The sequence below is a fragment of the Corvus hawaiiensis genome, chromosome 3 (genome assembly GCF_020740725.1).
Source record: "Corvus hawaiiensis isolate bCorHaw1 chromosome 3, bCorHaw1.pri.cur, whole genome shotgun sequence".
In the NCBI taxonomy this organism is placed as follows: Eukaryota; Metazoa; Chordata; class Aves; order Passeriformes; family Corvidae; genus Corvus; species Corvus hawaiiensis.
Genome location: NC_063215.1, coordinates 112837193 through 112864960, shown reverse-complemented (window position 1 = coordinate 112864960; position 27768 = coordinate 112837193). Strand labels below are relative to the sequence as shown.

Below are 27768 nucleotides of genomic sequence, written 5' to 3'. Positions count from 1 at the left end.
CCTCCTATTTCTCTTAATTTCTTGACCGCATTTCCCTCTCTTTCCCCATTGGCTGAGGAACTTGAGAGGTACAGACTTCCCGAAACGCCTAATACCTAAGACTCCCTTCTAATGTATAACCCCGCCTTTATTTTAATTCTTATGGTTCTTCTCATTGTTTCTTTCATCTCTCAATATCCAATTTCATTTATCAGCAGACCTACAGTTTATTTGTAAAGACAAATCTCTTTCTTTCCATTCATCAATCAGTGGAATCCTTCCCATTGTTTCTTTTATCTCTCAGTACTAGTTTTATCTTCCAGCAGGCCCACAGCTTGTTTGTAAAGACAAGTCCCTCATTCATTTCAGGACGCACTCCTGGAGCAGCTCCGGGTTCTCAGGGTTGGGGCATGGTGGCTGCGGGCGGCGGCGGCTGCGGGCTGGCTACAGGCACCGTCTGCCCTGTCAGGGAAGCAGTGGAGTACTAGGTTGTCGCGGCGACAAGCTGCCTCGGGGGAAGTGGCGAAGCAGAGCGGGACAGGGTGCGGACAGAGAAGACAGCTAGGGAAGAAGCAGGACCGCAGAGAGAAAAAGGTGAGGGAGGGAGGGTGGCCAAGCTAACCCTCCGGGGGCGGTCCTTGCTCCCTGCAAGAAACCCAAAGTAAAAAATGGCCCCCGGTTGTGTCGCAGTTCACTGCTTTTATCTGCTAAAGCTCCTCCCATAGCCCGATTTCCCGAGCATTTTTTTCCCGGGCATCTGCGGCTCTGCTCTGCCGGAAAGTGGGGGGTTGCTTGCAGCCTGATCGTGCAAGCTCTCTCTCCCCTGATTGGCTGCCAGGTGAAGTCTCCCTGGGGACAGGGCTGCCAGCACGTGTACAGCCCCTATAGGAATCCCTTCACCTCATGTATAACATATGTTGAGTTATAAATGAAAATCAGATTGGTCCCTCTCAGGCAGGAAAGGCTATCCAATAATCTGATAATGCCCTGAAGAAAAATCTGAAAAAGTAGAAGTGTGGTTGAGAACTGCATCGTGATTTTATTAAATGTATACAACTTGGAGCTGTGACATAGTTGGAATTAGTTAAGTAAGTTTAGCTTCTCTTTTGGTGGCAATAAAAAAAAAAACAAAAAAAACCAACTATGGCAAGAAGACCCATGATAATAATGATGCCTGGAGAGGTGCTCACTCTTATGCTGATTGTTTGGTGTCTAAAACATGTTCAAGCTGAGCGTTTCTCCAGATAGGACACTCTGGGGGAGTCTTCCCCTCACAGCTGTTGCCGTAGTCCTGGAGCTTTCTCCCTCTTTATAAATTCTGACTGGAATCAGTCCCTGGTTTAGAAGTTGCAAATGAATGACACAGACACAAATAGTGTGTTTTCATAACCCTTATCTCTCATGAAAACAAGTCTAAAAAAAGCTTTTTATGTGTGTCAAGAATGCTGAGCTAAAGATGTAAAAATTAACCCTTCCAGGTGAGGAAAGCTGTGCAACAGGAGGGCTTCAGCAGAAGGAAGCGAGGATATAGAGACATCAATGACATTGACATCAACATGAATGATCCTTTATTTACAAAGCAGTGGTACCTGGTAAGTTTTGAGAGAAAATCACAGTAATCATAACTAAATAAATGTTATCCAAGCCATTCTGTGCAGTTGCAGTGTTTTCCAACAGTTCTTTCCAAATGCACCATGAGGACTTGGGTATGGATCCAAGGCTCTGTTGTGTTGGTTTTAATTGTACGCCGTTTATATTGGGAAGATCCAGCATATTTCAAGAGAAAAATTTCATTTCAGTCAATGGAAAGATTCTTAAAAGGCTTGAAAGAGAACTGTATTGATGTCCACAATGTCCACTGTGGGCATTGCTGGTGTGCTGATGTGACCCCTAAAACTGCATATGAATCATGTCTCTGAGCTGTTGCCAGGTAAAATATTGTTATGGACTTATAACAAAAGATTCTAGTGTTTGCTAAAAAGTTGAAGCTTTTCTTTTCTTATGGAAATTTGAATGTAATTTCTTTTGTCAAAAACAGAACAGCTGAAAACTGATGAATTTTGGTTTAAGCTAATGTCAAAGGAAATTAATATTTTGCTAAATTAATTCAGTTTTTCTGTTTCATTTTTTTAGAGGGAGAAGTCTTTAGTCATAAAAGAAAAGTTATATTTTTACTTTGAAATGAAATGATTTTTTTTATTTAAAAAGTTGATAAAGTATTTCTGGTCAGTTACATTGTTGCAACATATTTATGATGAAATACTCAGTAAATGCCTTGTTAAATTAAGAAGGGTATTTTTGCTTAAGAGTAATGTTTTTTCCTCTTAATCAATTTCTTACATTTCATTAATCCATCCAATATGGCTGCAGTTTTTCTTGTTTTTAAGGCAAAAGTTTTCAAATGAATGGGGGCACATTAGTGTGGATGGGATTTTATCCTTGATGAGTCGATAAACTAAAGTGAGAATTAATTCACTTATTTTCTGGTAGTTAATCAAAATGTTGCAATGCTGAAAATAACAACAATTTAGGAAGCTATACAGTAGATCCTTGCTTTCAAGAAGAAAGCATTTCCTGTTCATAAAAAAGTACTCTGTAAAATCAATTGATCTTTTTTCCTGGATTGACCCACTGGCCTGACATGTTAAGTAGAAAAGTCCTTTTTTAGGGTTCAGAAAATTCAGTGTTTAACCAAATCTTATAAACCACAAAAACTTGAATTTTGCCAGTATTGGATTTTTTCAGGTTTTTTCTTTTCTTTACAGCTGCATTATTGCAGTAGATATGATTATGGACAGATGTGTACTCCAAAACATGAGATGTATTTTCCATACCAAAGATACATGCAAAGACATAAAGGAAAAAATCAGTCAAGTAAAAAAAGCTATTTTTCTTTTTCACTGATGTATTAGATTAACACTGGTCAAGCAGATGGGACTCCTGGACTTGACCTTAATGTAGCTGAAGCATGGGAGCTGGGATACACAGGGAAGGGAGTAACCATAGGAATTATGGATGATGGTAAGTGAAGACTGAGTGTTAATTTAATACTTTAAAGTAGACATTTTTCGTCTAATTGAAGTAAAAAAAAAATTAAAAAGTAGTAATTGATTGCTTGTAGTGGTGAGACTGCCAGCCTACATAAATACTTTGAGATCTTCAGGGAAAATATGATACAAAGATAGGGGTACTGAAGCATGGATATCCAAGCATAAAAAGTAGCTTGCAATTACCACTCAGATATTTTCCAGGGCACACTGTAATGGCTGTTAAACCTAAGGAAAAACTCCCCTTAACTTCTGTAGGCAGTGACTGGAGGATGTAATTGCTGTGCAAAAAACATTTAAGAAAATGTTTTTTGGATTACATTATTTTCAAAGTCATACTTGGTAGCTGAAATAATTAAACATTTTCATGCTGAATGCCAATAAAGATCTGCATATTAGATATATTACTAATTTGAGACTAAGTTCAGGAAAGATGAATATAAAAGGTACAGTTGAAATTACAGCTGTTCTACTTATGGGTTCTTGCTGAAGTACAGGAATTCCATGCAGTCTCTCAACACTCTTCTTTGGAATAAATTTTGAGTATATTCCTGTAATGGGGCTGAATAATACTAAAAATCAATAAAATGTCTGTATCCATATATGTTTTCTAGGGTCAGCTGGGATCTATCCTCACCTGCTTACTTCTATGGCAAGGTTTTTGTGGAAGCAAGAAAGTAAACTCAGACATCTGGATATTAGGAAGAAATTCTTTGCTATGGGGGTGGTGAGATACTGTAACATGTTGCCAAGGGAGGTTGTGGCAGTGTTCAAGGCCAGTTTGGATAAGGCCTTGAGCAACCTGATCTGTGTACTGATGAAAGATCAATCTCATCTGAGAGATGATCTCTTGAGTCACAGTTTCACTGATCTCACAAAGGCAGGACTTGGCTTTCAAATTAGTAAGGCATGACTGCGATGGGAATGATGGCAAACTATTTGAGTTTTGTGTCAATAAAACTGATGGTCCATCAGATACAGCTTTTAGAGAAGGGAGTAATTTGCCTTATCGTTTGTTTCCAGTAACTCTAAAAAAGAGGGCCTGAATAACAGGATTCTTCATTGAGATTTTTATTGTCCATCTACTATGTGGATCAGTAACAAGGGTTTCCTAATGAGTAATAAGGACCCTAAAAATGAGAAGTAATCTTTTCATCAGAATAACTATGACAATATGGCATTCTCCTTGCAAATAAAATATAATCTATACTGGTGAGGTGGTTGGAAAAACAGGATAGTCGTGATGATGAAAAAGTAACATGAGATTGGCGACCATTCTTTGTATGCTTTAACTGGCTATGTAATAGGTCATCCTATCTGAGTGTAGATCTGCTGCCTCTGTTACACCATCCCCTGGGATTTGTACATTTGCCATGTGTAGAAAGATGCCATGCAATAGAATGAGTATATTACACATCAGTGCTCTGTTAGAATCCTTAGCATGCTACCAAAATGTGAAGCCTATGCACAGGTATTTGCTAAAATGGTTTAATTCAATATTAAAAGTTCTCTTTCATGCACATAATCTGAAATGTTTGCCTTAGTGATCACCCCAAGTCTACTCTAGGTAGTTTTCTACTTAGTTTACAATTTTCAGTGGTTAAAAACACTTGGTTTTCTATCCTGTACTGATCCAGTGCTTACCAATCTTGTTAGTTTTGGTATGCTTTGAGATGACAAAACTCATACAAAGATAAATTGTCATTTAAACTAATCCTTATAAGTAAATGTGATCTAGTCTACAAAACAGTAAACTTTGTCATTCAGCTCACTTTTTCAATCGGCATCTGGATTTTGACATAAATAATTGAAAAGTCCACATTTTAAAACTGGAATCTCACTTCAATCAGTTGCATTATTTGGCATGATTATTTTCCTGTGGTCGTAAAGGAATCTTGTTCTGTGATCATTAGAAAATCTTTTTTGAAACTCTTAACCTTTGGTTTCTGTTCTGTCATTGTTTTATTGCAGGAATTGATTATCTGCATCCAGATCTTGCATCAAACTACGTAAGTTCATGCTGACCTTTTCTGTAAGATGTGGATTTTCTTATTATTATAGTCCTTCTGCTACAAAATTTTAAATAGGGAGTAGAACAGCAGTACAGTTGGACTCCTGATCTTAGTGATGATACATTTTCCATTCAAAGAAGTAGACTGAAAATGGGACTGCCTGTGCAAGGAATGGAAACGTGACAAGGCTCTTGGTGGAGGAATGACAGTCCTGTGTCACATTAAATAAGCTCCAGCTTGCAGTATTGGATTTAGGACAGAAATTAGTAACCTGTGAATTGGCTCTAAGTCCTGCTATTAAGATGCAGAATGCCCCTACCACTTGGAGGGCCATGGAGCTGTGGGCTGCAGCAAGGCATGTATTAGCCTTTGAAACCTCCAGGAACAGTTTGATTCCCTTGTAACAGGTGTTTTGATCCAGTGCTTCAAAGTATATGCAGGGCAGATTGTGTATTCTCAGCACATGCTATGGAAATTGTTTGTTCCTCAAACCTACCTCAGGATTCAGACCTTTGGACTAGAGGGTTTTTGCATTTCTTAACACTTTGTCTCTCTCCAACCCTCCATTAGCACTAGCACTCCTATCTCCCGGTGCCTGCAGATCCCTTCCTGAGGGAAGCCCAGGCTAAACTGTGGTTTAGTTTGCAATTGCAATCAAATGAAAAGAGGAACAAGGAGAGCTGGAGATTTTGGAAAAAAATATCAGCCATTTGGATAGAACAGCTCCAAAATGAGAAAGTAATTTTTCCAAACTTGCAGTTTGGAAAATAATAACACACAGGATGAAAACCTATTTATGTTGCAAGTAACAAAGCACATTTGGTAAATAATAAGTGGATATAGAAGGTGTTTGCTTTGGAGAAGGAATGTGGGAAACAGCTGACCACAGAATGTAGATTAGCCAGTTTCACACCTTATGAACTGGCTTAATAACTTGATAGCAGCTAATTAAACCCTATGCCCTGACTGCAGAGTTCTCTCCTAAGTGAAATAACTCAGTAGGATATTCACATAAATTGATAGAAATAAAAAAAGTTTGTAAAAAGCAGCCTTTTTCTTTGCAGGAATTGTGCTCTGTGTATGTTCTAGCTTGTGATGTGGACAAAGCACATGCTCTACACTCACATTTCAGCAGCAGGTGTGGAGAAAGTATGTGGGAATATTCTGTTTCCAAAAATCATGTTTCAAATAAACAAGTAAAAAGTCTGCACAACGTGCCTGATATAACAGTTCTGTTGTTAGCAGTGAATCTAGGATCATGCCCAGAAACCAAAACTAGATTCTGCTGTAATATAGTGTTTTCTCTTTTAATTCCAAAGTATGTTCTATTTGACAGATAAATATTTGTCAGGCTTAGTAGAAATATATTGGTTTTAGAGTGGCAATAGTGAGTATTGTGGAAATTAATGGAAAACGACACAGAGAAGGACAATGCACAGACATGATGATAGAAATCCAAAATAATGGAGCTGGAGAGAAATCTGAGAGTTGAGATAAGACATACTGGGATGAAAATTGGAAAGAAAAGCTGTCTAGGAATGGCAAATCTTTAATGGCAGTCATGGAAGACTTGTGAGGACACTGTGAAACTGAGGATCTGAAAAGATTTGTGTAGAAGTGACTTTGTCCAAGTGAGGAGAGGTTCTGTAGTGGAGCAGTGATCAGGCTGTGGAGGGAAAAGAGAAGATTAGCTGGCTAATACAAAATGCAGAAGCAAATGACTGGTTGGTAAGACAGTCATTAAAGGAGCAGCAGAAACCCCATCCAAAAGATCTTGTAGGAGGTAAGACCTCAATGATTTAATACTGAAATTCAAAAATAGGATTTATCACATGAGGTCTATGGTCCTAGGCTGTCACAGTGCTGTGTCTGAGAGGTGGCTGGATAGGGACAGGGTGACTCCTTCTCCTGCTGCTAAACCGTGCCATCACCTCCCTTGCTGAACCACAGCAGAGTGAGTGCAGGGCTTGTTTCACCTGTACTTTGCCTCTCCCTGTGAGGCTGCACGGGCCTCCTTGGGCTCCAGGAGTTCCTGCTCTGGAAGCATCTGCTGTCTCTCAAGAGGCCATGGGGGCCTTTTTCCCAGTAGGTAGTAAGTTGGGCGTGAACTGAAGATGAGGACTTAAATTCTGCTGAAGAAAAGATCAGTTTAGATGTAAAAAGGCAGTGAATTGAGTCTCTTAAGGAGTGAGTTGTTAACTTGCTTCAGGCTGGCATAGCTATTATAGTCATCTTTGTACAGCTCCTGTACCACATTCTTGGTGTTTCACTACATCTGCACTTTGGGGCAGCTTTCTCTGAAGTTCTATTGTTTCTTTTTAGGAAATAAAAAGCTTCTTGATTGTAGAAAAGCCTGCATACCCTGGCAGTGTCTGTACATCTTGTTTGGAAAACTGGGAGCAATCAGAAAGTCTCTCAACGGTGGTGGGTTTGGCAGTTGACCATTTTCAAGTGTAAAACCTTGGCGTTGGTTCCTCAGTTTAATTTGGCTTTATGATTTTGACTTTCTGGTTTTCTTGCTTGAATAGTTTAATGGAGGCTAGCACTTAGATGAAATGCAGGGCCAGGGAAGAGAAAGATCTTTCTAAAGAAGAAAACTTTGTATTTTCTCTTAAAACTGCTGAACTTTGTCCTATCATATGGAGTGCACTTCCATCCATATTTTTCTTTGTAGTTTTTTAAGATTTACTGCTTGAATCATCCATTTCTGGTTTTAATGCTCTTTATATACATGGAAAGACATATGCCTGCTCATGGTGTGGGTGTACTGCTCTCCCAGCATTGCCTCCTGGCTTGCTATGTATATAGCTACTTGCTTTTCTGGGATCAGGCAATTATGGCAAAGCTGGAATTTTCCATTCTACACTGTGAACATGGAGAGACTCATTGTCAAATGATCTATATTTTCTTCCAAGCCTTGGAAACCCTGCAGGGAACCTTGGAAACCTTCAGGAAATTACTTTTTACACTGCAAAGACAGCCCTTCATTATGAACTGATAATTAAAAAGCTAGGGCCTAATGTATACCATGGTTTGCTTTCAAATCATAATGTACATATAAACCCAGCAATTTTCAGGACTGACTTCTCCAAGCATCTGAGTAAGAAAAGTCAAGTTACAGGGGCTACATCTGAGATACGTCTAATAAAAAGGGAAAAAAGCAGCTGTTGGGGATGGACATAGCAAACTATTTTAAAGAAAAAACTAACCAAATGGAGAGTTGTTGTGCCACAAACAGAAACATAAGCTGAGCTCTCGCTGATACCAGTTTTTTATTGTGGTATTTTATCCTTGGCCACTGTCTGCTGGTGAAGGTCAGTGTAGCAGCATTATCCACTTAGAGCAGTGGGGAGCTGATCATCTCCTATAAGTGGATTTGTCCCTGATTAGCAGTAGTTAGAAAAATCAGGATCCCACCAAGAGACTCATGCCAGGAGTAAAAAATTGCTGGTTTCAGTGTCTGAACTGTGCCTGAAGCCGAAAGCTTGTTTCAAAAAACCTAGGGAGAGAAAGAACAAGCCAAACCCTTTAGGAAAACTGGAAAACTATGTGAGTAGGTAACATTTTCACAAAGTATTGATACAGGTAGAGTGAGAATCAATCAGCAATTCTTAGTAATAGACAGTAATTTAAAAGATTTTGAATTCTGTAGAATTGCACAGATGTAACACGTGCAAACAAGCATCAACCTGAGCAGTGCTTCATTGCTGGCCTTCCCCAAACCTCCTCTATAAAAGTGTGTGGTGTTAGGGTGATAGGGAGATCGCTGCTGTGTTCCCTACAACCGTCTTGGGCGCAAGACCGCTCGGGTGCGGCAGTATAGCCACTAGCAAGCTTCTCCTTGCAGCCCCGCGCAGATGTTTAGCGCTGCGGACACACGCGCGCGCGCACACACACACATTTAAGCCAGATAGCTCAATATTACCGAGATAAGGAGCCAAGGAGGGCCCGCTGCATGGCGCGTTCCACAGACGACGTTTATTTCATCCTCCGCAGACGGAACCAGATGCGAGAGAGGACAAATCGCGTTCGTGATCAGGTTTACATAGTGTTACAGAACCAGTGATCTGAGGGCACGGGGGCGGTACACAGGCGGGACCAGGGAAAGGAACCAATGAGCAGAGGGAAGAGGCGGAGCGGAGGACCAGGTCAGGTATGCAACCACACAGGCTGCTGGGAGAGGTAGTTTTCTTCAATCAGGGTCTGGGGAGTGTATAAGGTTACATTTCATCCGCAAGGAATTGTGGGAGAAGATTTTCCTTTACTCACACAAAGGTGAGAGTGGTGTCTCAAATATCTGAGTTTTTCCACCAGCAGGCCTTTGCTATTTCAGGGCTCTCTGGCCCCCCAGCTGCCCCAGCTGTTGGTTCAGTGACTCCAACACTCCTCTCTTTTCTTCTCTGTACTATGAGTACTGATGGTGCAGCCTTACCTTCCAAGGTCCTTGCCAGCTGTCCCTCGAACTGTACGCAGGAAAGGCCCTATGTAAGGAATGAGGGAAGACTTTTTGGATTTACCTCAGGGTTAGTCAGTTTTCTGTCATCTACCATTTCTTATTCAGATGTGAACAGCAGATGGTCTTACCTGTCTTCTCTTTCCACTTTGTCAGCATCTCCAAACACAAAGCAGTCCCTCTCTCATAACTTTTGGTAACTTGTCTCCAGCCAATACCATAACGGCTCCCCCTGCCTTGCTGAGAGGCAAGTGGGAGCATATTTTTGGAATAATTATGTTACCACATAAGTAGTGAAACAGGGAAATGTCCTGCTTCTGTTCTGAGCTGCATTTGCCATTGTTTGCTAGAGGAACAAAAACATAATTGAATACGTTTTACAGCCACAAAAGAAATAAGAAATAGTACAGCCAATAAATTTCACACTGCAATACGATCAGCAAAGAGTAGCAACAGCATGAAGGATCTTCTTACTGTAAGAAAGTCTGGTTTTCCTTCATTAGCATGAATTTCTGAGTATGCTTTGGCCTCCCTGCGCACCACAAAAAGGACCAGCAAACTGTTCTGGTGGCCATGAGCCTGATCTCAATGATTTACCAGTACAAACCATCAGTATCTCCACTAAAATCTGTGGGGCCTAGTTGTGGGATTTTGTAGAGTTGACAAAGATCCACTGACATTTATTGAACCACACTGCTTTGGTCTTGGTGACCCACCACCCTTCCACCCCAAAATCCCAGCTGATTTTTTTTCCTGAGTCCAGTAGAGTCCACATATAACTGGTGGGGAGAAAAATGTGACCCTTCTAAGAGCAAAATTTGTTGGAAATACTCTGAAGACATTGAAGAGCTCCCACTCTCTCTGCACTGACATTAATATCAACCCAGGGAATCCTCAGGGATCGTAAAGCCAAACCATAGCAGTGTTAGGTTCATACTGGCCTAGTGTCAGGGAATGATTTCAGGCAGCTTTATGAGATCTGATTCCCATGGCATGATTTTCAAAAGATCCTGAGACAGTTACACTGCCACTTCCTACTGCATTTCAAAGGGCTATTGAGCATGTGCAATAGACACTTCATTTCAATAAACCTTTGCTTCTGATACATCAAAGGTATTTTATGGGCAAACTCTGTGTGCTGACCATCATTGCTAGCACCTATTTTTAATTGTAATGTTTAAAAAGCACATATTATAAAAAAATAAAGAACAGAATAAACTTGTGTCAGCATATCACAAATTAGATTTGGGCTTGTGTCTTGGGGTGACTTTATGATGTGTATCCCCTGTCGCTGCTCTATGCCCAGAAATTAACTTTGTGCCTTTCTCTTCCTTTAAACTGAGCCTGAGAGGGGGGAGAGAGAAAAAAAACGAGTGAACTTTTCAAAGCAGTTGTTCAAGAACACAGATGCATACTCCTCTGCATTCTGCTGTGGCTGCAGCAAGAGCGGAGGAAGCAGCCTTCTTGCTTTTCATCCAGCTTTCGGCTCCTTTTCTCCGGAGGGAGACAGAGAGTTGAACTTTGTTTTCCTGGGACTTTGGTTTTTCCCCTTCTTCTCTTCTGGACTGTTTCAACATCAGAACACATCGGCAGAATTTTCCGCCAAGGCCCCGGAGATGGGCCCACAACCCAGCTCCGAGGAGGAAGAGGAGGAGAGAGACCACATCTACAGAAGGACTCTGAAATCTTCCCAGGTTTCTCTCCACAGCAAGAGGTTTTATTACTTATCATTATTATCCTTTTCCCATGTGTTTGTTAAATAAATAGGTTTTTTATCGCTTTCACTTTCTTCCAAGAAATTTTTTGTCCCCCGAACCTGGTGGGGGAGGGATGGTTGTAACCTGCCTTCTATCAGAGGATATTTTCCTCCGAATTTGTCCAAACTGGCACAGCTTGGTTGGTTTCTTTTCATTTTTTTGGTGCTATTTGGAGTTGGGTTCTTGCTAATAGGTTTTCTAAAATGAACACTATCATAAAACCTAAAAACTATCAGCCAAACCCTGGGACAAAGTCACAATACATCCTTCTGCTAGCACCGAAAATTCAGTTAGAACACTGATGGATGAAGGGTGTTGATGAAATTTATGCCACAATCTACTTCAAGAAATTGCTGACACAAAATGAAGCCTCTCTTTTGTCAGGATGGAAGGATGGATCAAGTGTTTAAATGCCAGGCTGACTGATGCCTTAGCAATCAAAACTGGTGGCCTTCTGTTGGGCTGTTTATGCTGCTCAGGTGGCTTCTGGCAGCTCAAGAGCTGGTTTTAGCATTTAGAATGATTATTCAGGACATGCATGACAATGAAGTTTCACTGGCAAAAATTAGAAATTACTGGGAAGAGAACAAAGTTCTCTCTTTCAGACGTGGCTATTTTTCTGTTATTCTGTGCAGGATCAATTTGTGGGCTCATTTCTATGTTCTGTGCAATCTGTTTTTTTTTTTCTCAGAACATATTAAAGGCTAAAAAGAGATTATGCCTTCTCTGATCATATCACCCAGGCATATAAGGTTCTTAGTGTACCTGGCAGGGTGTCCTGAATTAGTCACGTACAGAAAATGCTTCAAATCTTGGAAAACATAATGGGCTCCTACAAACAGTCCTTCCCTGCTCCCAACAGTAACTGTTCGTAAAGGTACATGTCATTGGTGCTCGTGTATTAAACTCTAAATAAGATGACTGTACTGTCCCTTTGCTCTGTACCTTACTGCTGTTTAACATGAGCACTGAGGGAGAGAAGCCTGTGTAAAGGATATGTCAGGGTCTTCCTATTTAATGAAAGATAAAAATTTTCTATAATCGTAGCTGTTACCACAACCCTCTAGCTTTCAACTTGATTAAAAAGATGGAACAGCAAAAAGAATTTGAAGACTGTTTCTCCTCTGGATTATTTCATATGGCCAGAGGGCACAGAAAGAGGCTTTTTCTGCAAAAGAGGCTGTGATTGCCTTATGGAGAGATGATTTGTGTCACAGACCTGTGTTTACAGCTGAAAACTGGATTTCTTCCACTGAAAGTTATGTGAATGGCTTTGCTAAAGCCCATTTTAAGATATCTGGACCCTGAATGCTTGGCAAGACCTGGGACTTGGTGCTTAGTACCATCCATGCAGCTGAAGTTGGCACCACTCTGCTGATGTTGGCCTCTCCAGGGGGATGCACTGATTTATACTGGCTATAAAATAGCCTCAAAACACTGTTCCTTTGGAATCAAAAGATACTCACATATTGTAGTTGCCTTTGCCCGAGAATATTTTCAGATCAATGTATGCTTCAAAAAGTTTCCAGCTTTATTCTGTATTAGAACCACCTGAAAGGGGAATATTCAAGTTAAATGCATGCCTGGTGTGCAAGCAACATGAGATGGTGCCAAAGATACTCACTTTGCAAGCTGACAACCACTCATTGTCTGCAGCATTTATTTGTCTCTATAATCAATGCATTTAATTAACCAGTTGCACACTGAGAAAGTGCAAGCTGGCTAATTGTTTTAATCATAAAGCAGTAGTATTAATTTTCACTTAAGGTGTCATTTGTGGAAAGTAAATTAAGATTGTTGAAATGAAAAATGCACAAGGATGAAAGAGCGGATGACATTTCTGCATGAGTTCTGGCCGGTGTTTTTGGAATTGGCTTGTGCCTCTCTCCAGGGTTTCTCCAAGTAAGCCTTTATATAAAATTAAAGTGTCCATGGGAAAATGGAAGTGAAATATTTTAATTCTGGATCAGTTTAACCTAATTTAAAATATTTGACATGCAGAATGTGCTGAATTAAAACAGCAGCAACGAAATCCCACTCTGGTGCATGGTGCACTTGAGAGAAGAGGGTCAGACACATGGTCCCCTGGAGGCAGTGAACACCATGTAATTTTAAAACCAAGTTCAACAAATTGAAGAAGAAAGCTTTCCTTTCCCCAAAAAGAAAGTAACGCATTTTGCATTGAAAATGGCCCAAACAATTTTTTAAGATTTTTCCATTTGAAAGCCTTTGTTTTCTGTTTCTCAAAGAATAGTTATTGCTCATAGTGTTTAAGACCCTAACCAGTGTGGAAATCCCTGAATATCCATCAACATTTAAACCCAACAATTAAAATTAATGTTGTAGTTATTTTTGGTTACCAAGGTATCACCAGGGAAGTCTGAATTAGATGGTGCATGTGGAGAACACTGTTCCCTCACAAAGCTTCATCAAATTTTGATGGGGTTTAGGGAGAGTGTTTTGGGCCCAGTGATGATTTTGGCAAAGAAGGTCACAAACCCACTCTTAACTCTGGACATGCAACCGGTTTTAAAAGGAGAGTTTTGGCCAAGCCCTCTGGATAAGCCAGTCTTGCAAAGTGAAGGAGGGTAGGAGACCTGGGATTCACAAGTAGTGCCCCTTCTTTTGTGATATCAAAATGGCCTAAATACAGTAAATAAATCAACAGATGATCTCCAATACTTTAAACACCTCTCCTTCACTGTACCTGTAAATTAATTTGGTTAATTTGAAAATAATTCAATCTTTTCTATCCTGGCACTTCATCTTGGCATGGTGGTTTGCTTTGCATTATTTGATTTTAGTTGTATGCATTTATGTTCTCCATATTAGTATTTTACTTCTTGGTAGCTACATAGGTGGTTAAGATATTTTTAGACACCTGCCTTATTTCAGATTGCTTTAAGTATAATGTTCGTCATTTCTGTTTCATTCCCAATAAAAGCAATACGCATAATGAACATCTCTTACTGGGGAACAGAATAGCAGTGCACAATGTCTAATAAAATGCTGGCCACATTGAAGTCACTGGTAGTTTTTGTATTAAAATCAGCAATTTGACAGATCATATGAATAGCAGGTTTTTAATGTTTGTTCTACTATGCAACGCCTTTTTTTTTAAGCATTACAGTAAGAGGCATAGAGTTCAACAGAGCAAATAATGATAGTAAGGGCTGTGGAAACATGACTGACTGGGATAACATTTTGCTGTGGAACAGGAGCTTGTATATGATGAAATTTTGGCTACTTCAAGTGCTGTATAGCTGTTGTTTGGTGGAACTTAAATGGATATGGTAGTGGATACCTCAGTCACATGTTCCCTCTGCTGTCCTTACTTGTAAGCGTTGATGTAGATTGGGGATTGTTGGAAATGCTTTTCAGGCAAATTGTGTTCTGAATTTTGTTAAATGAGGTGACTCTCTCTTTAAATATGTACAAAGGTGAGCACGAGGATTGTGCTGTGTTCAAGGACTTCATAATTTCAATGCCAGCATGTTTTTTAGAATTCCTTCTTGTGAGAAACTAAATCACTTTAATTCAGTGGCACTTAACTCATTTGCAGGATTAGTCAACCGTGATACCATGTCTGACAGATGTAGTTGTGAATCTTTCTGTCAGTCATCTCATGTTGTGTAGGACACTTCTTAAATTTAAACATCCAGTAAATTACTGTGAAAATATTAGCTATGATCAAATATGCTAATCTTTAACAGAAGAACCTGGAATGATCATGTACTTAAATACTTGAAAAATTTAGTATGTGTGCATTTACATGAGCACATTCTGAAGATTCCACATTCTCTCTCTGTAATTTTGGATTTAGCTGATTCCACACAGAATAAGGAAGGCAGATTTTTTAATTAATGCCAAAGCATATAATTTGGTGCATTAAAATCCGTGAGAGCCCAGCATGTCTTGACAGGTATTAGTCACATTGTTAATTCTCCCCCGGGATGCTCACAAACTGTGCTAATGAGGTCAGCATGCAACTGGAATAAAACACAATAGGTCTTCAAGACCTTTTAATCTAAGGCTTGTAAATCAACTTGTGTTTGCTTTTTGTGACAGAAGACATGTAGGTAATAGTTTGCATTACGTTTTTTGAGTCTCTTCTCTGACATCTTCACCTCCTCTTGCTTCACCTACAATGTCACTTTTATGTGTTCATTCGTCTTCCATATTCATGCAATTTAGGTGAAACACCAGCTGTGTGGTTGTGTTCCGGTTTGGCCAAATTTGGAAATATATCCTCTGAGAGAAGGCAGGTCACCACCCCTCCCCCACCAGGTTCGAGGAAAATAAATTTTCCTCAAGGAAAATGAAAGAGATAAAAGCTATTTATTTAACAAACACACGGGGAAAGGATAATAATGCTAAATAATAAAATCTCTCGCTGTGGAGAAAAAACCTGGGAAAGTGTTAGAGTCCTCCCTTTGGTATCCTCAGAGCTGGGGCTTGGGCCAGGGCCAGGCCCTCTGTGCCCGGTGGAAAGTCCTCCCGATGTGCTCTGATGTTAAAGCAATCAAGCAGTCCAGTAGAAAAGGGAGAAAAATCCGAAATTCCAGAGAAGGAAAAATTCAACTCTCAGTCTCTCTCTGGAGAACAAAGCAGCTGAACCACTGGCCAAAAAAACTGTCCTCGGGAAACAGCAAGCTGGGTGCTTCCTCCCTCCCCTGCTGCAGCTGGAAACAAATTGCTATCTGTGTGTGACCTTGAACAAGCTGCAAACTGCTTTGAAAAAGTTTTGCTCAGTTTTTTCCTTCCCCCTCTCAGGCTCAGTTTAGAGGCATAGAAAGGCACAGGAATTAATTTCTGGGCATAGGCAGCAATACGGGATACACATCATAAGGTCATCCCAAGACAGGTTGTTAACAGTTCTTTTGTCAGCTGAGAAGCCTTTCATGAAAAGGAAAATACCCAACCAGTTTTCTGTCTTGTCTGCTTTCACTTTCAGATCCTCTGCATCACCAGACTTGCTTTGCCTGTCCTCCCCTCTCCATAACCCACATGCACCAGGTCTCTCTGTTGTAGGTCACCCCCCAAACCACCTAAGTCACTTTGATTTTCCTTTTTGCAAAGCCACAGTTTGGCTATTTGGTAACAATAGATTGGTGTAGCCTCAAGAAGTGGTTATCTTTAACAACTTGCCATGTTTGTTTTCTGAGTGCCATTGCAACCACAAGTCCAGTATTCCTGCCCTTTGCTGTGAGCATTGCTGATAACTGGTCAGTTTTTATGGACTTCTCAATGTGGATGCCAATGCCTGCTGATCATGTGCTGCAGCAGGGAAGGGTTGGCTCTCCTGGCATAAGTGGCCACTCCTTGCTAGACCATGTCATGCTGAATGGCTGGACTTGAAGGACTGCTGAGTTTGTATTGCAGGCTCTGAGCTATAGATTTTCTTACACTGATGGAAAAAAATTCTCCCTTATCCCCCACATGCTGCTTAAGAGACCTTGATGCTGGGTGTGATCTGGATCTTGCTATGTTTTGATGAGAAGAGCCCATGGCAGATTTTGCTGGATATTGGGCTCATTGGCAGGAGCAAGATGATTTAGCTCCCCTTCCCTTCCTGCTTATCCCTCCAAGAGGGTCTAAGTGCTGGCTGCCATCAAAACATTGCAAACACAACCTTTACTGCAGCTCAGTGCCCAGCAAGCACATATTTGATGCACTGACAGACTTGTCAGCTGTTTCTTACAGTGACATAACTAAGAATAATGGACTTGGACCTCATTTCTCTGCTGCCAACTTTATACCTCTCTTACTCTCTCAGCTTCAGTAGGTCATACTAATGCATAATCAAAGTATCTGAAGGGGAAAACGTTCCATGTATTGAAAAGGGAATGTGGGCCAGGTTTTTAATAAAATGGAACACTAAAACTAAATGAAAAGTGTGTTCAGAGTATTTTTTGGTAGAAGTCACTGCACAATTTGTATATCCTATTATAATAAAGCAATCCACGGGCTCATATCTCTCTCACAACTTATATGCCATTTTTTTTCCTTTTATTTTCCCCCTGAATTAAAGAAACCAAGGAGTTTTCTCCGTAATCCAAAGCTTTACATTTTCTACTTGTCCTGAAAATCTTTAACAGCAACTAGTTGCTTAATTTATTTTTATTTTACTCATTTCATTGCCTTAGCCATATGACTCCCTATGAACATACCTCCTTGGTATGTTGTAGGTACAGCTTAAAGATTCTTGTGCACCCCCTCTGAAAATTAAGGAATGTTTGGCTGAGCACAAATAGGTTTCAGTGTTCTGTAGGTTAACTTGCTTTTGCCTTAAGATCTCTGGCTGTGAGCAATTAACAACTGGTGATGTGCTTTAGGTTTTCTCCCCATCAACCTGAAAATTGTGGAGCAGGCTAGGAATGCCAAGAGGTGAATCATGAAGCAGTGTCTTTATTATAAACAGAAGTTCATTTGCCTGCTTCTTTTTAGTAAAGTCTCATGCCTCCCTCAATTTCTTACTCTTTTTTCCTATGTCAGGTAAAGATTCAGGGGAAAAGAAGTGGAGGGTATTTAAATAAGCTGGTTTTCTTTTTAAAAATTGGTTTGAAAAAAGAATACCTCTTAAAAATTCTGCCCAACCTAACATGTTCTTTGAGTCTTTTTGACTCCCATTTTTTTGGTCCTGTTTGACCATACACCTCTGAGCTAAGCATTAACAAACAGCCACAGGGTTAGATGGCATTTAGCTGGATGCACTTGGACTTCCATGTTGTTCACTGGGAAAACACCTGACAATCTTGGTACCTAAGAATTAATTTCTGATTTCTTTCCAATTCTTTGGAACTGGGAAATATCTGTGCTTAGATCTACCTGGGTGGTATACAGCACTGCTGTACTGCCCGTGTACTTTACCCTGTGTGAAATAAAAAGTGTGTTTACTACACCTTTTTTTTTTAAAGATGCTCGCATGCTGAAGAGCACCAGCCAGCAGTGTAACTAATGTTGGTTTTTTCATTTTGTCTGCAGGGGAAATAGGAAGGCCGTTACTGAGGAAAAAGTAAAATAAGTGATTGTGTGACATTGTAGTGCTAAGTGATATGTAGAGAGGATCATCAGTTGACAAAGAGATCTGTTTAATATAGAAAGAGAATACAATGTGATATGACCTCAGCAAAGCTATTTTTCTTCATAACTGTAACTATAAAAATAATACTACCTTAATGAAGATAAATGCAAATGTTAAAGTGAGACTCCATGTGTTTTTCAACTGCATTTTTGTTTGTTTCTAAACATAAGCAGTGAAGAACTTTCAACTTTGCAAACTAAGTTGTTAGATAAGAGGTAGGGGACAGCCAACCTGTCTTCCTATAAACTCTGAAGCTAGATTATTAGAATTCTTACTTCTTGTTATCTTAACTATTTTAACTGTTGAAAATTAAGCAGTAGTCACTTGTGGTTTGCCGTCAGTTTATCTTCTTTTGACTGTAATTCCACTCATTTTTCCTTTGACCTATACCCAGATTCTTGGTGATTGTTGAGGAAATTGAAGTTTTTCAGTAATAACTACAAAATGAAATCACTATTGTGATGAGTTCTTTACTTGCTCATTCTGTGGCCAAATAGAGCCTGTACTGAATACCTGGAACTGGAGTACCAGGAGGGCTTACAGGCACCTCAAGTACTATTCTGGACCCAGGACGCAACTCCATCAATTTCAAATGATGTTCTGATTTATTATTCTGTGGCTGTTTTGAAAAGAAGAACAGCAGAGAAGTGTGCTGCTGTCTTATTTATTATTCAAGATCTGGCTGGTGTTGTCTGGCTCAGTATTTTTACTTTTGTGATGTACCTATAAGAACTGGGTAAAAGGCTGCTATTTCTGGAGAGACATGGTAGATTTCACCAGTTGTGAATTTGCTCGTTAAAGTTAATATTTTTTAACAAAACCCATTACTTTGTGGATATATTCTTGGTGTTTACAAGGTCTTCAATACAGCTCTGAATTTTCTGGATAGAGATATAGGACATGTATGTTAGTTCCTGTAGAGGCAGAGGTATTTAAAAAGTTACAGGGTTTTTTTAATTTCCATTTAAAAACCCCATAAATGAAACCAAAATAAAAGTGTGCTTCTCGTGGCAGAGAGGAGAGGGCTTATTGTATAATGGCTGACTTAGCAGCAGTGCCTCTGTTTCTTGTTAATGATCTTGAAGCCTTGCCGCAACTCTCCTAGGTTAAATATGTTACCTCCTTTTTCGCCTTCTGGTGAACATATTCCATTTATTTAAGCCTGTGCGTGCAAAACTGAATTTCATTTTGCCACCACGTGACGTTGAGTGTTATTTTAGTACAGTTTCCCTGAGACATTATATGTTGTAATTTGAGTTCAGGGGTTTGCTTTCTCTTTGGATCAGTAAAGAAATAAAACAAACAAAAGCTATCTTTCTGCCTCAGATCTAGTCCAGGACATTAATGTCATGAATAGAATCACCCTGTGACCAGTGGGATGTGTCTTTAATTTTCTCCTGGACTAGCATGTGAGCATAGGCATATTTCTTGACTTACAGAGAAAAAGAGAAGTATATGTTAATTGCACTGCAGGGGCTGGTGAAGTAATACAAAAATTTATGGGCTTGCTGCATTATTCAAGGTACATAATTTTATTACAGTGCTGAACAACGCATGGTGATAGCTGATTTATTGTTAGTGTCATATTTTGCATAATGAATTTTTCCCACAGATGATTTTACTGCATGTGTTTTAAAAGGTACAAGGCAATTCTTTGGGAAATTCTAGTCTAAGCTTATTTTTAAGGAAATCAGAATTTTGTACAGAGGCGAAAGTAATCTATTTGTGTCAAGGTATACAAGCCATTGCTTAATAAATGACTGAAAGGGTCTCATCCTGGGATCTGATACTCTTCTGTTAGTATTTTATTTGGCAAAGAGGCTAGAAAGCAAAAATAGAGATATGCCTTAAAAAGCAATACCATTCCTCTCTGTAGTAGCATTTTTATTATATAATAGATGTTATTTATAAGTAATTGTGTATAGATAGTGACTGATAATCATCAAATCAATCTGCAGCAATGAGCTGGTTTTGATTGAACATGAGCGATTAGATTCACCTCATTGTAACACCCAGTGCCAATGATTGGTCTAAGGCCAGACCAGTGTCTGAGGTTGGTGGCTCAAGTTCTCCCTGAAGTTAAAAAACAGGCAGCTACCTTAGATATTGAAAACCAAATGTTAAACACTTCAAGTCTAAGAGAAGGAACTGCCAGTAGACTAGTTTGGCAATGAATCTGGGCACTGAATCACCTGAGTGGAAAAGCAAAGTGTTCTCATTTGAGTGTGCTACTGTGGATCCTCATCTGCACTGGTTTTGATTGGAACCTCCCAGGTTCCTATGCTGATTTATTCTCCATGTTAGCAATAAATGCCCTCTTGCTGCCTGCTGGGGACTCCAGCCTGTGGAGAACAATGGCAAACCACAAATTTTAATATTCACTTCGCAAAACACAAAATGAAATATTTAAGGTATCCACTGAAGCAGTTTCCTTTGTGGTGCAATGTTGGAACTGATTTAATTTCTCACTTAAGCTAAAAAAAAAAAGTCAACAAAAGTTGAGGCTTAGATATTTATGGATTTGATCTTTAAATTAGAAACTTGAAGCAGTCCATTTGTATTTGTCTCTGTTTCATTATCCATTTCACTGCTTCCATAGTGTGGGTGAAATACTCCTTCACAATGCTGAAACTCACTGTCTTTTCTCAAAGACCCTAATGAAGATAACTTGTTCAGTTAGACGTTGTTTTCTTTCCAAGAATTCTTCTTAATTTTGCCCTTTGTGGATGGTTCCCACTCCATTAGATATCTTTTTCCTTTGAGTGCAGTGATCCAAAATGAAGCAAATGAGAGCTACAGGATGTGGCTGCACAACTTGGTTTGTAGCCTGCCAAAAGGCATCTTTCCATAAGCTGGGTTACCTGGGGCATACAGCAAGGCTGCAGTCTCCTGTAGGGTGTCTCAATCATTCAGGCTGTAATCCTTTTGTCTGTTACTACTATGAACAGGAGTGGTACATCAGCACAGCTAGAAGGGCTTTTCACCTGTAATTTTTGCTCAAGGAGATTCTGGAGTCAAGAGTGGATGATAGCAAGTACAAGGTGCTTGCATATTTGATGATGTTCTGGAAAGTCAGGCTCACCAGACCCCCTTTGAGCTTAGGGTATGTAAGTGGGACTGCATTTCTTCCAGATGGGAAAATAAAACAGTTGACACATGACTGAGTTTAAATTCTCCTTTGTGCAATATTTTTAGAGTGGAAGCAGAAGTTCTGAGTGAATATGAAGCTGACAATATGTCTGTGTGGTATCTACATGACAGTGAATTTTGTAACTCATTACACGTTCTGTGGAAGAGTACTTCTTGCTTTCTGCTGCATCTAAGTTTCCCACCCAGTAATTTCAATTTCTTGAATTATGAGTAGTAAAAAATAACTCCTTGTCCACCTTCTCTGTACTACTCATGATTTATAGACAACTGTCAATTTCCCCGTTTTTCGCTGGCTGAAAAGTGATGTTCTGTTTACTCTTAGCTCATGCAAACCTATGCCATTCAAAGTGATGTATAAGCAATTGTGGTAATTAAAAGAAGCAAATTAATCAGACACCTTGGCACAAAGAAGCACTGAGAATTTTTGGCTATAGCTGACATGATTGGAAGGCATCTTCAGGCTGAAAATCAGGGCTTTAGTGTGGAGATACAGAGAGATCCATAATCAAAAAGGGATTAATCTCTGAGCTGGAGGACATCATCAAGCCATTTGAGAGCCATTCTTAAGATCTCTGTTTCATTCAAATGCTGCAAAATATTTACTGTCTGTGCTGAATATAAGCAACCAGGCTTTATGAAATGACCACTCAAAAAACGCCACTGTACAATAACTTGAAAGATACTTATTTTTACCCTCCAAGTATCAAGCACAATGTTGTCCTCATTTCATTCTGGAACAAGTTTTTGGGAGTTAAAGGGTTTGAATCCAAAACCCAGGGACTTGGGTGCTACCAATGGACTGTCTATTCCTGTATCCCAGGAACTGAAAATCAGATGAAGGGGAATGTTTTTAGGAGTGAAGCTATTCATGCGCAAGTCTCAAATTATCTTCAATAGCATGCTCAGCCAAATCTTAAAATGAATACAAGTACACATTAATTAAGAATTAACATAATTTTGTTTCTTGAGTATGGTGATTATTAAAACATAAACTCAACAAACATACACTTGAGAGGAAGTTGCTAAATATTTTTAAAAGCCTAATTTTCAGTCACCCTTTATTTTTTCATTAAGAGAGAATAAAGAAGAGGGCACTTGACTTTCTGAAACTTCCCATTTGCTTCAGATCAAAAAGTTGCTGAGTGTCCTTAACTGCTGATAAGACAAATCAGGAGTGATGTAGATTTATATAGAAAGCAGAGACATGGGATGACATTTTGAAAAGTGCCTGAAAGCCACATTTGTGAAGCTGTTCAGCCAACTAAAGGAATGAGAAAATATGCAAAGAGATTTTCAGGCATATGTGCTGGCCATTAATGCAGTTTTCACCGTTGAATTTTGAAAAAATTTCATTTTTAGGCATTGAAATGCTTTTAAAAATCTGACTGTTGTAGTACCGTAAATGAGGTTTGCAAAAATACTTCTTTTGTGGAAGACCCATGTGTCTTGTCACTTCCACCACTGTTTGGAAAATAGGATTTAAACTTTGCTTTGCTGTACCAAGTAGTTTAATACCTGAATACTCTTCTAAGTGTTGATGAACAGTCCCTCAGTAGTGACCTGAGCTCTCACACCACCTCACAGTTAACCACACTGGAAATATCAGTAGTCTGCAGGAGGCTTTGCATGACAGAAAACATTGTTCCCCAGGCTTGCTGGTGTGGAAAATGGGAAATGGCACAGCACAATAGGGACAGGCTTCTGTCCAGATACATCTCACAGAATGAAGAAGGCAAAGTTTGCTATTGATTCTCAGCTTCTCACTCAATTTGTGTTTCATTTTGCCCTGCATGTCTGTTCTTCAGCTGATTTTCTGTGTTCCCTGTGTTTTGCAGAATGCCAAAGCCAGCTACGACTTCAGCAGTAATGATCCCTACCCCTATCCCCGCTATACAGATGACTGGTTTAACAGGTAAATGGATTTTGGGCAACCTGCCCTTCACTTTGGTTTGTGTAAGAAATTCTGCATCTTTGTGAAATGTCTGTTTTCTGCTAAATTCAATGGTCACAGAACAGACACTGCAGTCTCACTACTGCTTCAAAATTAGAGATTACTTACAGCTTCATTTTTTTAGGTTTGTAGTTTATAAATGAAGTTGCTGCTCCAGAAAAGTGTCTTTTCAGATTGTTTGAATAGGTGATAGCTACATACCTTTTTGTCAGCTGTCCTAGGACAGTTCAGTAGTCCAAACCTGTATAAACTGGCTCCCCATCTGCTAGCTAAATTTAAAGGGAGTAAGCTGGAGAGAGGAAAGACTTTGGGGGAAAAAGTCTTTTCATCCTAATGTAGCCTAAGAAGCCAGAAAAGCAGCATGGTGTAGAATGACCAGTTTAAAAACAATTAGATCATATGTTAAGTTCTGAATCACCTTGATTTAAGGGCAGTGTGCATGGGTAGCGTTTTTCTAGCTGCTGGAGAAGTTAAAGTCCACATACAGTGGAAGCTGTTCTGTTATGTTTATAAATTTGGAATCAACAGTTCAGCTGTGCTTGCTGTGTTAGTTCTCCTGAACACATAGTGATTGCCCAAGACCCATTCCTTCTTCAGTATGTTCTGAACTTAGCTCTCCACTTAACCAGTTTTCACTAGATGAAGGACTGGTTCTCAAGGTATGGTATAAATAAGGATGGCCCAAAAGAAAAGGCTTAAGATTTTAGGAAGTGTGACTTTTAGTTTCCCTAAACTCATTGGCTTCTTTTTTACATGGAATGGAAACATGTTTCAACAGTTATTTACAAAATGTGTCCTGGGTTCTGTAGCTGTCCCATGGCAGGCTCTAGCTGCTTTCAGGATATTTTCAGTGAAATTTCCAAATATCCCTTAGACAAAAGTTGCCAGTAGTGCTGAGGATTTGAAAGCTTCTTAGAGATTTCAGGGCTCAGACTGAGTGTTTATCAAAAAATATTTCAGGGCTGTTTGATGTGGTTTTCATCTCTAATTTAGGATGACTGGATGGTCTCCAAGTTTTGGATGGGGTTTTTTGTTTTTATTTCTAAAGAAATCAATTGTAGTTCTGTCAGAGTGACACAACAAAGAAGCAGCTGTGCTTCTACCTCAGATATGGACCTCCTAGAATGGATTAAACAGAGTTAGGAGCTGTGATGTTCTTCTTTGTAGTCCTGCAGTTTTTCAGCCAAAGCAAGATCTTGATGAGATTTCTGCTTCATTTTGGGAAAGGACATCTGACACTTTTAAAGTAGTATGATTCCAATTAGTGAATGGGAAGTCAGAGAAAGACTAGGGCTCTAATTTGTGAAGGTCTGCTGCCTTTCTTGCCTTATTTATGCAGAGGATCTTTTTAGGAGAAAGATACCACTTAGCTCTGGAGAGGAAGAAAATTAAATTTAGCTTTAGTGTGTAATGGTAGCTCTTGTTGTTTTCAGTGTGAAACTTCATAAAATTAATTGTGTTCTGCCAAGTCCCATTAACACTGATTCTGCTGCTATCAAGTATTTTATAGTGGGGCCCCATCTGCCATCCTTACCTGTTCTGCAAGGTAAACTCTCCCTGGAGGGAGAGTTACCTCCCAAAGTCTCTTCAAATACACCTCAAGCATTCCAGATGTGATATGGGTTATTGTCTCTGCTCCCAGGTGCCCCTGGCTAACTTCAAGCACTCAAGTGAAGAATTGAGGGTGAGCAGCACTATTGTCTGCGACCCGATCTGTAATAATTGAGAAAAACATGATTCAGGTTTTCAGAGAACTGCAACACTTTCTTCTGTTTCTTGGGGGAATGGGGAGTTCAGGTCAGCAACAGGAGGAGGAAAACAACAGAGAAATTGCTTTGCAGATTTCCTTTATTCTTTCTTTTCAGAAAAAAATTAAAATTGATACTTAGGATGTATAACATTGCTTGTCAATAAACCTTAGCCATGATGGGATGCCCCATCCCTGGAAGAGTTCAGGGCCAGGCTGGATGGGGCTCCTAAGCAGCCTGATCTAGTGAGTGGTATCCTTGCCCATGGCAGAGAGATTGGAGCTAGATGATCTTTAATGTCTGTTGCAACCCAAACCACTCTATGATACTATGAACCATGAGATTTCTTTTGCAAGACAGGGAGCAGCACATTCAGTGGAGCATCCCTTTCCTGCCTTCACAATATAAGAAGGCTTTAAGATGCAAGATTCTTAGTTTTATGCAGGTTAAGATACAAACCAGCACACCATATCCAGCTGTCCAGGAGTAGCTGTGACTGTTTTTCTCTGTGTATTTCTTTGCTATTCTGTTAATTGAGCTGACATACTCCTATGTAAGCTCTTGCCATGGCTTCTGACTCCTTAATTACTGTTACTGGTACGTAACAACTGTCTGCCTCTGACAGTCCATCTGTCCCTATGTGTAGCTGCACAGGTGCATCTGGATAGGGCATGATTACATGGAAAATCTATTGAGAGAAACCTGAAATAAAGGCTCCATTTTGCACAGCCAGTCATGTATCTCCCACTGAATTTTATGCATGCAGAAGGATCACACTCAAAATAGGATAGCGTAATACCCTTTTTTTCCATAAAGAATACATTTCTATGTGAGTAATTCAAGTGATTTGTGGAACAAGAAGCAGAGGACTGATCACCAAGGGGCTTTTGTGAGCTGCCAGCTGCATGTGCAAAGTGTTCATTAGACTTTAAGAATAAATAGGAAAGGTTTTTGCATGGAGTATTTCATTAATCACAGCTGCTCTGCAGATCCCCCTTCCATTTCATTCTTTTTAAGACTGCTGGAATCACTTTGGCCTTTCCATCTAACAGCCACTGGCCTACAAAACCATGCAGGGTGGTTTTTGGAAGGGGAGAGTGGTGCCTCAGGCAGGAAATTGCTTTCAGGCAGTTCAGCTGCTGCTATGGGCAGAGGCCCATAGATGGCTTGGCAGCCAAGGAGTTTATTCTCATGTTTACTGTACTCACTGTTTGACTGTGTTCAGGTCCACAGCTTGGGAACCCAGCAGGAGAGGGTACACTTCGTGCAACGTTGAACAGAACTGTGTTGGAGCATGAGGAGGAGTGGGAGCAGTGCAGGAACCTGAATCAAGCCCTGTGTCCAGAACTAGAGGCAGCCCCACAGAAATCAGTGGTTTTTAAGAACCACTTTGGGGACTGACTGTGATTTTGAACACCCTCTCCTTCTGAACCACATTCAGCCAAGGCATGTATCACGTTCTGCAGTGAGGAAGTAGCCACAGGAATCAGTGATTGCTTGGCCTCCTACAGCTCTCTGATTTCATGTTGTGAGCATGCAGAAAGCACAACTTGGGCTCTCCACCTCAGAGCACTGAGATTACAAATTTCTGCCCCGATCTAAATAACCAGTAATTATTTCCACGCCTGTGGCCTTTGTATTCTGTTTGTTCTCTCATTCAGCTAATGAGTTAGCAGGGCAAAATTTATTTGCTATCTTGGAAACCTATATTCTTCAGACATAAGAATGTCTTTTACTAATTATGGATCCAAACCAAAGTAGGGGAATCCTTTCCCTTCTGTGAACACTCAAATACTCAGAAGCTGACAATGTCATATGAGCAAACAGGGGATTGCACTTGCCCCACAAAAGTGTCCATCTGAGGTCTGCATGTTTAATTGCTGCCTAATGCAAGCGGCTAAAGTGGTCAACAAAGGCAGATGGTCCCAGCTATTGAGACCGCAGCACTGCATAGCACTCCCCTGCAAACAGCTGAAGATAGGATGGATGGGTCCTGTTCTTTGCTGTCTGCAGAAGCATTTCAAAGCAGGTGAAAAGGACCGTCAATAAAAATCTGTGCCACCTCAGACACTTTCAAAAACATGTCAATAGAGAGGCAGGCACAGTACCATTGGTAGTGGATTTTAGAAACAGAATTGTTTTCAAAGACAAAGGAGAGTGAATTTTTCATAGCTAGTATAGATTTTTTTTAAAATACAGTATGCAAAACTGTTTTTTAACTAAATCCACTTCTTCCACCTTACTTTTTCATGCATGTTTGTGTAAAAATGTTTTCACTTACATAAAGTTTATGGAAGACTTGCTCTACTTGCTAATATATGGTTGGCCTTTGAAGTAGCTTGTTCACAGATGAAAATACTTTTAATTGTATTCTGTCCCCTTGTTTTAAATATTGAAATAGGGAAGAGGCGAACACTGTAGAGAAAGGCTGTGATTTGTGCCTGTGACATGAGCCACTTCATAGAAACCACAAAGGGTTTATCAGTAGTACATGAACAGCAAATAGGTCTGAGTTGGAAAAGTCTGCTATTTACCATTAATCATTCAACCAAATGCATTTCCACTAACTGATAAATGATTTTTTTTT

At 39.9% G+C, this 27768-nt stretch overlaps 1 protein-coding gene and 1 long non-coding RNA gene across 7 annotated transcripts in view; one reads left to right on the top strand and one right to left on the bottom strand.

The window, feature by feature from the left end:
- The window catches only part of PCSK2 (proprotein convertase subtilisin/kexin type 2), a 112468-nt gene that overhangs the window by 51791 nt on the left and 32909 nt on the right, over positions 1-27768 (top strand). For 4 of the 6 annotated variants that reach the window (XM_048298145.1, XM_048298142.1, XM_048298144.1 and 1 more), the window contains 5 exons: positions 1458-1571; positions 2892-3000; positions 3641-3703; positions 4998-5035; positions 23318-23394. In XM_048298145.1, the coding sequence (XP_048154102.1) occupies positions 1458-1571; positions 2892-3000; positions 3641-3703; positions 4998-5035; positions 23318-23394 (401 nt within the window). The remainder of the gene's footprint in view (positions 1-1457; positions 1572-2891; positions 3001-3640; positions 3704-4997; positions 5036-23317; positions 23395-27768) is intronic. The other 2 variants (XM_048298146.1, XM_048298143.1) reach the window with 1 other exon arrangement.
- On the bottom strand, positions 1531-9116 carry LOC125323311. Its single transcript, XR_007202475.1, has 2 exons — positions 8964-9116; positions 1531-8537 (listed from the first exon to the last, which is right to left on the bottom strand). It is a non-coding gene; the product is annotated as an uncharacterized LOC125323311 (long non-coding RNA).